At 34.4% G+C, this 12,500-nt stretch overlaps 1 protein-coding gene across 1 annotated transcript in view; it reads right to left on the bottom strand.

Annotated features, from left to right (window-relative positions):
- The window catches only part of LOC115231444 (phosphonopyruvate decarboxylase), a 22,294-nt gene extending 10,289 nt beyond the window's left edge, over positions 1 to 12,005 (bottom strand). The window contains exons 1-2 of the mRNA XM_029801465.2: positions 11,829 to 12,005; positions 5,983 to 6,113 (exon numbers count right to left, since the gene is read on the bottom strand). Coding sequence (XP_029657325.2) covers positions 5,983 to 6,113; positions 11,829 to 11,937 — 240 coding nt within the window. The 5' untranslated portion in view covers positions 11,938 to 12,005. The remainder of the gene's footprint in view (positions 1 to 5,982; positions 6,114 to 11,828) is intronic.
- Positions 12,006 to 12,500: the final 495 nt, after the last annotated feature.

Genomic DNA, 12,500 nt, shown 5'->3' with positions numbered 1-12,500 from the left:
GCTCACCCTTTAATGTCTGGTACTGGGTGGCTTAGCTGAGTCTATAGTTGGGGACTTTCAGCGGGTCATCCCAACCTTAAAGCTCCTTGGGCTTGAGATCAACCCATACAAGTCAGAGGTGAGAAATATGAGTTATGGTGAGGCTGAATTCTAGGATATTGTATTATATCAGAGTGGCTCAGTGCCTCAGTCACCACATGTGTGAACCACATAAATGCCATCATGGAGATGTAGTCAATGAATTCAGCCTGCATTTGTTATCCTGCACCCATAGTGCGGGCAGGCTTTCCTGACATGTCACTCTGAATTCCATCATCAGAAAGGGCCTTGTTACAGTTGGTTTTCTGTCACAATTGGAACCAATAGGTCTTGATCATGGGGATGGTAAGTGTCCTGACAGAATGACTGACTTCCCATATGTAGGAAGTAAATCCCTAATTTGGGATATAATGTGCTGCAACATGTTCTCCATCTGAAATCTTGCTGCACTAGCTGCAGACTTGGGCATTGCTGCCTGTAATGTAGAGGATAGGAAGTTAAACAAATACCAGAGCCTGACTGGCCACTATCTGTTTGTACTTGTTGCTGTTGAAGCCTTAAGTGCTTTCGGACCCTGCACTGGTGATTTCCTCTGCAAAATTGGGATGATAGTGATCTATCCAAGAAATGAGCATTGTGAGGTGGGTGGCTGTTGTAGTGAGTGCTGCTGGCCATTCTCAGTAACAACACCTTTGTGAGGCACAACTAAACACACTATTTGGACTGGGGTGTACAACTTGTTACTTCCGCCTAACATCTTTTGTTGCTTAATTACCTTTTTTTATTTTTTGTTTGTTTCTTTCTTGAAATAATACTGGGATTTTTTTCTTGATGATATGACCTTTTATACTTAGATTTTTTTCTTTCTTTTCTTCTTGTAAAAATATGTTACTAAATAAAAATTTCAATATTTCAAGAAAATCAGAAAATATTAACACCATAAATATGAATTAGTTACAAATTAATGAAAATAGAGAATTTTTTTTCTCATTGCAAAGAAACAACCAAAATGGAACATCTTGCTACATTGGACAGTAGTACAACATCCAAAGCCTTATACAATAGCTAATTTCAGAAAAGGAAATATTTATCTTATCATTAAAGTACCTGACAAACAATAGATACATGGTTTGAGTCCTGTCAATGGTCCTGTTTCTCTCTTCCTCTTAGTAGAACAGGCTATCCTGGTCACACTAAGTAGCCGATAAATTGTCTGTGAAACAAGTGAGAATTCTTCTTCACACATTCTCGTCATAATCATTGTTGTTGTCATCTAATGTCCATGCTCCACGCTGGCATGAGTTGAATGGTTTGACAGAATCCAATAGATCCAATGACTGCACTGTGCTCTAGTGTCTACTTTGGCATGACTTTTATGGTTAGATATTCTTCCTAATGCCAATCTCTTTACAGCATGCACTGGGTGTATTTTTCATGGCACCAGCTATGGTATAGTAAGGTAGCTATGCAGTTTACAACACTACAAATTTCAAGAGGAAGGCAGCTTTATGCTAGATGAGTGGTTTAAGTATGAGTGAACATGACATAGCAGGTTTCTTGCAGTAGAGGAGCTACATGGCTTTTCGCACTTAAGAAGCAAAGGTGGGAGTGGTTTGGTGGAGCTGGAAAGAGATAAAATAGTGGTGGTGAGGTGTCCAGGTGCTCCTCAAGATACAAGGAGGGTAGAAATGAATGAGGACAGAAGAACTAGACGTATGGGTGAGTTTGACTTGCAAGAGTATATGGGAGAGTGAGAAATTGAGAAAATGGTGAGGGGAAGGCAAGAACTATGAATATTGGGTAAAATTGAAGGGTAGATGTTATGAATGATGGATAAGGGAGGAGGGGGATGACTGATGATGAATTTGTTGGGAGAAGTAAAGGGCTACAGATGATACAGTACAGTAGTAAATAAGAGAAGGCTGAGAGAGAGAGAGATAACATGAGGTTGGGAAGATTGTAGAAGTGTTAGAGAGAAAGAGAGTCAGGCATAGTGAATGAAGAGTGAGGAAAATATGTTGGAATGAGGAAGATAATTTGTGGGTTCAGTGGAGGCATGTGATCAATGTAAAGTATGGATGGAAAGAACAGTATTAAAAGATGAAAAATGAATAACATGTGAAATGCTTCTGTGTAGTACGAAAAATAATTGGTATGAAGGGATAGCTGTAGTGAGAGAGAGGATGAGTGGTAGTGTTGGTGATTTCAGAGGGAGATTGAGTAAATGGCTAATTTGTGTATATTTATAAAACTACATACATGCACACACACAGTGTTTTCAGTACTCAGTTTCAATGAGGTAAGTGGGTCTTCTTGAGAACCTCATGTCACCAGTCATCCCAGTCTTTTGTCATCTCCTTCTTGAGGGTCAGGATCCTGAAGTTAGCCCTTACCACTTCATCTATTGTCTTCTTGTGCCTCCCTCTTCTGTAAACTCCATCCACATTAAGTGATCAGCACTTCTTTATAAGGCTGCCCTCATCACATATCCAGATCAGCACAGTCTTCTTTCTTATACACTAAATCTGATTCCTCTTTTTCCCAGTTCTTCTCTCAGCACTTTTGTACTAATTCTTTCATTCACACTCACATTACACATCTCTCTAAGGCATCTCTTTCATCTTTGTAGCAGTTTATTATGCTATTGCTAAGCTAGTCATTGGGCATGACTCCTTGTATAACTTGATTAACTATACTGTACCTCACCAGATATTTTGAGCATCTCCGCAACTATTCCTTATGGACCTGCAGCTGCCTCTCTCTTTATGCCCTTAATTGCTAGTCCTTCTATAGTGTCAGCATGAAGTAGCCCCTATTTGTCCTATACATTCTCAACATTCAACAGCCTCTCATAAAAGAACTTCCACACTACTTTCTTGTCTTCTATATCAATGGTGAGTGCATGTTCATTATTCTGAATATATTTGTCACCAATGAGAGCTTGGTTCTCTATTACACACTGTCTCTTGATCCTGAACATCTTGCCTCTGATCCTCATGCTGCAAGATATGTGCAAATCGTTTCACCCTTAGCTAAGCATACTTGCCACCTAGCTGCCCTTCTGGCCATTTGGTAATGCTCCCTACAACACACTTTCTTCCAGATTTTTGAAGTCTTTCTTTTAGTCTTTACTGCTATCAGATGTATCATTCCACCACCATATTTCTTTTGTCTTGGTTTTGCTCCAGCCATGTCTGATGTGTAGCCCTAAACAGGTTATTTCTAAGAAATCCTCAGGTATCTAAATCTTCCTCCCTACAGTTATGTGCATAATTAGAATTTCTCAAAATATGTTCCAAACTGCAGAATCTTTTAGTTTCTAAATTTTCCTTCTCTATGTCATAGTTTATTTTTGTGTCTGCCTGGTTCTGACTTTGAAGTCACTTGTTACTAATGTTGAATAAAGCATTCTTAGTCAGAAAAGGTTTTGGCATTTACAATCACTCCTCTGTCCATTTTCCTAGTTAGAATGTAATCTCTCTGACTTGTGGGTTTACCAGACTGGTAAGTGATGAGGTGGTTGGCTTGCTTCTTGAAGTGTTTTATATTCCATCATAAATTATGACATCTTCAGAGGTTCATCTTTACTGTGATCTGAACAAACAATTCAACAAGGTAACTATATCACATACAAACAGAAAAGAAAACTATTATGGAATTATCTACCAGTCCTAAATCTTATAATTTACTTACTAAATCAATTAACTCAACAAGACAGTTACTTGATCAGTACCATTTAAAATGACTACCATTTTGATGTTCCAGAATTTGTTATTTAGTTGAGTATATCTCTTACAAAAATTTATTCAACTGAATAATAGTCAATAAAAAAACCATTGTGAAACCAGACAATTTGATGGAAATTTTTCAATAATAACAGATGGTAGTAGTGGTAGACTGTATTCAATAATTCTTCTTCTACACTCCCTAATAATTATTAGAGATGCTAACAAAGTACAAATTTTGATAAATCAAATTACTCTGTAGTGTAAGTTTTTAATTTCATTGCACAATATATAGACTATAATGAGTCCCTGACCTATTTGGTTCTATTTTTGTAAAGATTTGTAATATATAAATTGTTAGATATCTACTTGTCACTAGGATCAAAATGAATTTATAAGTCAGTACACGACAATTGTCTGACATTTCCATGAGACTGTGCTTTTGAAGTTGAAGAATAAGTTGCTTGGGTATTTTATAATATATTCATTTGTAAACTCATTTCTATAAGCTCTAGACAATCAAATAATCTCTCACTTAATTGAGCTGTTACATAAACTATCAATTATGCAAGAGCATCCAAAAATGCTGAAATACTTACAAGATAGTTACAGAAGTAAATTTTACTTAGTAAACAACAGGAAACACCAAACAGTGCTACTGCTATGAACAAACAGTTGCTAAAAATAACTACAAAAATCTGGAAATATAATCAGAATTTGCTCTAGGTTTCATGCTGCCTCAAGCTGGAAGACCTGCAACTTTCTTATCAAAATAATTTTCAAAATATGAAAGAAATCCTTTTACTGTTGGATATGAAGATATGATTATCATGGAGACAGTTAGAAAATGTAATGACTACCTTATTGACAAAATATGGATTAACAAGCAATTTCATATGTGATCAATGTTACACATCATTTTCTTACAAAAAGTGACAAAATTATGTGATGGCAGACATGTAAATAATTTTGTTGACTCTCACTCCCATGACTACTATGTATTGGAAATCAAACGAAGCTATTGTAGGCTATAAATGAAGAATTTTACAATCCCAGTATTTCAAGACCTTCACACTTTATGTAACCTAATCCAAATTTTTATTGTTTAGAACCCACATATCTCATTACATTGTAGTAGACCACTTCCAAGATTTGATCTTACAGCACTTCTGTCTGAATTTGGAATTACATTTCATTAATATTACCATATCTGGTAATTTTTATGATAGCTAGTCGATATGACAAATGTCAGCAGACATCAAAAGAACCATTTTCATTACCATGTGAAAATACAAAAAGAACCTTTTTTTGAGATTATATAAACTCATGACTTTTAGCACCAGACTGAGATCATCTTGGTTGCAGCTGGAAAGGTCAGCCGAGGTCTTGTTATATGTCTCTCAAATAGCTTCTTCTCTAGATTAATTTCTTTTAATGCCCATCAAATACTCTCATCTACAAACAATATCATATAAGTGATTGCTCAAACTTCACCTCTTTCTCAGATAGAAATATGCCATCTAGTGTATGTTGCAGTCATCGGATAGCATTATAGGATCCATCAAACTAGTGCTAAATACTTTTCTTCAACTCCAAAAAAAATAAGGCTTACCTACACTGACATCTTCACCATTTTCATTATGATTACAGCAAGGTCAACTAATAAACTAATGTATTTGCCCGTCACATTTACATACATTTAAAAAAACATTTCATCTTTTGCTACTGCAAACTATCAGGCCATTATGTTGGATAATCTTTGTGGCAAATGAATAAATTGTTGAACTATGCAACAATGATTTCTTTATGGTCCTTACATCCTACTAATAACCAGATATTAATGATTTTTCATTGGTGACCTGCAACTTAGATCACTTATAGAGCCAATTAAAATGCCTACATGTGCTCAGTATAAACATTGTTGATGTCTAATCCTTTATAGTGGTGATTTATCAATCCCAACAGCTGAAAAACGTTGCAGCCTGATGCTTTTGCCCTGAAAGACTACACCAGGAAAAAAAGAAAAAAAAGAGAGAAGTTTAGTTGGGCAGTTACAGAGTGGTAGCAAGTGTCTGGTTTGTGAATATAAATTAGACTATATCTTCTAGTTACAATGTTAATTTTGTCCTCAGCAATTGTATTGATATACCTAATGTAAAACCCCACTTCATCTATTTACGTTTTCATAGCTCATAATAATGCTAATAGGTTATCTTACCTGGAGGTAAACCAAACTTGATTTTCCAGTTGCAAGATGGTAGCCTGCTGCTAAAGCTACTGCACTGCCCTCATTGGCTGTAATGATATGTCTATCCTTTGGTGATGTTTCAGCAATATATGCACAAAAGTCTAAAAGAATAAAATAACATATAAAAATATGTGTGTAGGTATGTGTGTGTGAGAGAGAAAGAGAGATTATGTCAATTGCCATAATAATGAGCTAGTGTATGTTGCAGTCATCGGATATATGTGCGAAATATATGTGTTGGCTTACTATATGTGTGAAATATATGTGTGCCGATGGTTTTGTAGTGGAATGGTGAAATTAAATGTTGCTAGTAGTTATATTGGTCACAATATAGTGTCTGATAATATAAATTTTTACAACTCTCAAAGCTTGGTAGCATAAACAATATCAGTAGTTTTTCAATACTCACATTAAATTACATTGTCTTATTCAAATAAGAATCTTTTCATGTTAAACTAAATAACTTTAAGAGTTCATGTTCAGTGTTTAAGTTAATTTAGACTTTTTAAATATTAATCATTAGTGACAGAAGCAGCATTAATACCAAAAGGTAATTTCTATATTCAACTTAGCATGAATGTCTTGTTAGAACACTGAATACTGCATTATTAACCTTGAGAGGTTCTCTCATATAGGTGTTTGGTGCATAAAAGCACACTCATAGATTGTAGCAAATGAGAATAATCTGTCAAGGGTGCTGGAACTTCTATATCGCACGCTTTCATTCTACTGGAAATCATCACTAATAATTAATTTTTAATAAGCCTGCTGGCTATTTGCTGATATTCTGTATATTGTAGCAGTGAGATTTGACTGGCATGCGGTGACCAGATACCTCCAGTAGATTGAAATCACATGATATGGGAGTTCCACCAACCATGAGATGATTCTCGTCTGCTATGGTATATATATATATATGTGTGCTTTTATGCACCAAGTGCCTATATGGCAAGATCTCTCAAGACTAATAATATAGTATTTGGTGTTCTAACAAGACATCCATGTTAAGTTAGATTTAAAGCTTAATTTAAAATATTACTGTTTGGTCAGTTTCAAACCCAATTTATTTAAATCTGGAAAAAAATGTTAATCCAGGTATTGTGTTAATTTGATATTTTCCATGTTATACATCATCAGTAAATGTAATGAGTTCTGAACCCTTTAAACAATCAGTTCACTGACATTACAACAGCATTCTCTGGAATCAACAGACCCTTCGTGTGAAACACCCAATAGTTATTCACTATTCCATCTAAAATAGCTACTGCATTAATTATATTCAAACTTTTACATAGTACATGTAACTGAAACCAAGTATAATCTGAGTTAGTGACATGTGTGTGTGTGTGTGTGCGTGCATGCACTGTTTCCACTTCTCTTTGCATTCATAGATGACTTGATTCTAAGACAAGTCCCACAGGGTAAAAAATACAGAGATCAAGAATCAAGAACATGGTCACTGGACATTGCTTCATGATATTGTAGCATTAGTTGAGACTATGGAAGAACTGCAAGCTCTCAAGTGTACTACAGGGATATAAATTCTTTAGGAGTGTTTATAAAGAGAAAGATGCAGAAGCATACTTCAAAACAACAAAAACAAAAATTTAGAAGATCTCAACTGCTTTTGAGGAAAAGCATGATCAGCATTATCCAGACAAATAAGATATAGACAAGTGAAAAAGGTGTTGCTGACTACCGTACTAGATTTCTTTATGGTAATGAGTAATAAGTATTAAGAATTAATAAGAAAAGAAAATATATTCTTTGACAGAAAATACTAAATCAAATTATAATCTCCAAAAAGAAAATCATTTAAACAGTGTGTGGTGTCTAAAAATATAAGGCAAACACACTCTGTGAGATCATCACCAACCAACATTCAGATCCATTAACCTTCTGTCTACCAATGGATCCAATGGTCCCATTTCAGCTTTTACGGTTGCTTTTACCTACTGTTTATATTATTTGATTTTGTTGATTTCTCGTGACTTATTTTTTCTTGACTATCTCTTATTTGTCAAATGGGAAATTTTCCATATGTTTATAAAAGCTATAAAATTTCACTTTATACATTAATTACCGTTTGGGTCCATTGGACCCTTGAATTAAATTCAGACAATACTCTTGTAATTCTAAACAGAATAAAATCAGCACCAAATATCATTTTCTTAGATATTTATCAAATATAAAATAGATAAAATTGTATTCAATTCATTTGCTGAATTTTAGATAAAATAAGAAAAATTATGAAAATATTGCTGCAAATTTGTGTGTTATTGCATCACCTTCAATCTGCTAGGTTATAGGGTGATGTAATATTTCTATGTGATGACACAATTCTTACAACATATCGTATCAATATATGTGAGAGAGCAATATCTGCCTTTAGTCTGCTATCAAGTTTCATATAGTTCAGTTGGGCTTTCCATTATGCCTAGATATGAAAACTTGAGTGAAGACCAAATATCAAAAAGGTTATTGGAATTAGATGAAGAATGGGAAGAACATAGTAGTGATTCCTTCTATTGCTCTGAAGATGATGGTGAAAGTGATTGTATGCTGGACAGTTTAGGTTCTGTGTCATCAGATGATGAAGATACTCGATAACAATTATCTGCAAGCCACCACATTATGAATGAGCAATATGTTTCTAGAGACAGACAAGAAGTTTAGCATTCTAATCCTCTTATTCAAGCAACAGTAAGAACTTCATCTTGCAATATTGTGTACCAAGAAAGTGGACCATCTTGTTTTGCTAAAAGGTCTTGTGATAGCATTGAAATATGTTTTACTATCTTTATGCGCCAGAATCTTCTTGAAGTAATTCTTGAAGGTCAGGTTGTTTACAAAGATAAATGGAAGGAAATTAATCACTCTGAAGTAAATAAATTTATTAGACTGATTATTCTTAGAAGTGTTTATAAATCTAAACATGAAAATGTCACACAGTTATGAAGTCAAGAAGATGGCCGCCTAATATTCAACAAAATTATGAGCCGGGGAAGATTTCAACAGATTTTACAAGTATTGCATTTTGATGATGCTAGTGGAAAAAGAAAAAGAGAAGTGATGATAAACTGGAGCCATATGAGAAGTATTTGTGGAAATGTGGAATCAGAATTTGCAAGATAGATATGTTCCAAGTTCATACATGACAGCTGATGAACAATTAGTTTCATTCAGAGTGTGCTGCCCATTTCGGGTATATATTCCTTCAAAACCAGGGAAATATGGAATTAAAATTTGGGCAATATGCGACAGTGAAACATCTTATGCCTGAAAAATGCAAATCTATACTGGAAAAAACCCAGTAAAATGGAGAGAGACAAATCAAGGTTCAAGAGTTGTTGAAGACCTAGTAAAAGAACTTGAAAATGCTGGTCGCAATATAACTTGTGATAATTTTTTTACAATTGTAGGATTGGCTCGAAGGCTACTTAGCAAGAAAACTACTTTAGTTGGAACAATTAGAAAGAACAGAGTTGAACTTCCAAGTGCTTTCACAAATGGAAAAGAAAGAGAAATCAACAGCACAATATTTGGATTTCAAAAGGATTTTATGATCCTATCTTATTGTCCCAAGAAAAATTACGTAGTCAGCCTTCAATTGATTCAAAAAGTGCTGAAAAGAAACCTGAAGTTATTACATGTTACAACAAAACAAAAGGAGTAGATACTCAAGATAAGATGGTAAGGACATGCACTTGCAAAAGAATGACTCGAAGATGGCCTATGGTTATATTCTACAACATGATTGACATAAGTGCAGTAAATGCTTTCATTGTTGCTAAACAGCTTCACTTGCAAAGTTTCAAGGATAAAAGAAGACAGTGCCTAATTCAGTTAGGAAAGGAATTTTCTGGAGTTAATGCTAAACAAGAACATCTAGTTCCGCTAACATTTCTCAACCAAACAAGAAAAGAAGATGATCTTCAATCTCATTTGAGATTCCTCAGCCAAAGAAAAAAGGAAGATGTTCTTTGTGTGGCCCTCAAAAAGACAGAAAAACTCATACTACTTATAAGAATTGTAATATCCATGTTTGCCAAGAACATTCCAATGTTGTCTGCATTCACTGCCATAAAGAGCAGTAATTCTGTATTTTTTTATTAAAATTTGTGAGAAATATTAATTCTTTATTTACCTGATAGCATATATAATGTGGGTAAGAAATAGTGGTAGTTTGAATAAAATTTAATTAGAAGTAAAATATTGGGTCTGTTGGACCCAATATTTTACCAAGGGTTAATGAAGTCTTCCAGAGGGCAGATCTAAAGACAAAATGACTACAGTTATTGAACAGGTATTTTTCAACTCCAAAAAGTGATGAAATAATATAATTCAAGATAGCTGCTCATCACACACCCAGCATTTCTCTGAATGTCTCACATTTTTCTAATGTATAAATAAGTTTATTCCTCTTTGACATCTGACTTGTTATTGAAAAGTCTCAATCAATGAAGTTATGTCAGTCACAATACTGTGTATGATAATATAAATTTTTGCAGTTCTTAAAGCTCAGTAGCGTAAACATATCCATACTTTTTCGATACTTGCATTAAATATCATTGCTTTGTTCAAATAAGAATCTTTTCATATTAAACTAAATAACTTTAAGAAACTGGAATATGACTCTTTTGCAATAAAAATGTGACAGTAGATTATTCCTTAAAATGTCATCATATTACTGGAATCCAAGAATTCCAGGAATATATTAATCCTAATAGCTAGTTCTGAAATCTCCAAACGAGATATCAGTATTAACAATACTAGACCGACAATTTTTTTGCCACTATATCATGGCTGTTCCATAAAGAACTATGTTACTACATTTTAACCCCAGGAAAATGTCTTTTCCAGCTGGTTAACGACATACAATCTGTATCCGATATATTGTGGGTAAGGGTGCAAACCACTCCCCACCAGCTGGGCAAGACCAGTAGACCATGGTTTCTGGGTCTTTATCCTTCATCAGTACTGGACACCTACCTGCTAGAGATAGCAGTCACTCACCCCTACACACAATATATAAACATAGAAGCAGCAGACAGTTGCTGATCTCATAGGTTAAAGACTCAGAAACCATGGTTTACTAGTCTTGCCAAGCTGGAGAGGAGTAGTTCACTCCCTTACAATATATAGGACACAGTGTGTGTATTGTTAACTTGCTGGAAAAGACATTTTCCTGGGTTAAAATGTAGTAACATAGTTCTTTATAGAACAGCCAGGTTATAGTGGCAAAACAAAATGTTACCATGTAGTATTGTTACTACTTATATCTCATTTAGAGATGTTTAAAACTAGTTATTTTTTCTCTTTACAACATCAGTGGCTGTCTATCGCATCTCTGTTTATATATTGTGAGTAGGGGTGAATGACAGCTATCTCTAGCAGGCTGGTATCCAGTACCAATGAAGGGTAAAGATCCAGAAACCATGGTCTACTGGTCTTGCCAAACTGGAGGGGAGTGGTTTGCTCCCTTACTTACAATATATCGGACACAGTTTGTGTGTCGTTAACCAGCTTGAAAAGACATTTTTCTGGTGTTAAAATGTAGTAATATAGTTCTTTATAGAACAGCCATATTATAATGGCAAAATACATTGTCCATAATCTTAAGCTTTGTTCACAAGATGACACAAGACCTCTGTATAAGTATTGATGCATTTAGTAATACTTGGTAATCCAAGTTCCAAGATGTTGTCTATAAAATGTTATGTCAACAGAATTTACTACACATAAACAAACAGCTACATACAAAGTAAATATTTATTTTGGACGACATTAATATTTAAGCATAATTCCATACTTACCTTTTAACAAAGAATCAGGAACACCACAGAAGTATTCTATACCTATATTATGCAATGCTTTGTAAAAATCAGCAGGATCTAAAAAATCTCTGACTAATTCTGTCATCATGCCAACTTCTTGGTTGCGTACTTGTTGTTCAGCTACTTGCTACCAAAATACAAAGAAAATTCAAGAGAATTTTACCTATATTTGAAACATTTAAAAGTGAAATGTTTTGATAGAAATATTAATGCCACATTGTTCAGCTTACTCACTCTTATACTTCTTCACCACCCTCTACATACATCACCACCACCAATTTGAATTGACAAAAACCACAAGGGTAGAGAAAATAAGAATCTTCAAATTAGAAAATGAGAATATAGAGAAATCAGTAATAGAAGAGGGAAAAAACTAAGAAAAAACATGATGCAAATGTTTGGGGTTAACTAAAAAAGCTAAAAAGTGAAAATACACTTATTTTACATATATTGATCTCACCAGAACCTTTATTTTATAAGTGCAAGCATTTTTGCAACGATGTGGTTTTGGTTACATTTCCACTGTGTGATATCTTGGGTCAGTATTTTCTACTATAGACCTGAGCTAACCAATGCCTTGTGAGTGAATTTGGTAGGTGGAAACTGTGTGGAAGTCTGTTGTGTATGTGTGTATGTTTGTTTTAGCTCTAC

The sequence above is a fragment of the Octopus sinensis genome, unplaced genomic scaffold (assembly GCF_006345805.1).
Source record: "Octopus sinensis unplaced genomic scaffold, ASM634580v1 Contig18524, whole genome shotgun sequence".
Lineage (NCBI taxonomy): Eukaryota > Metazoa > Mollusca > Cephalopoda > Octopoda > Octopodidae > Octopus > Octopus sinensis.
This window is presented reverse-complemented; position numbering and strand designations above follow the sequence as displayed.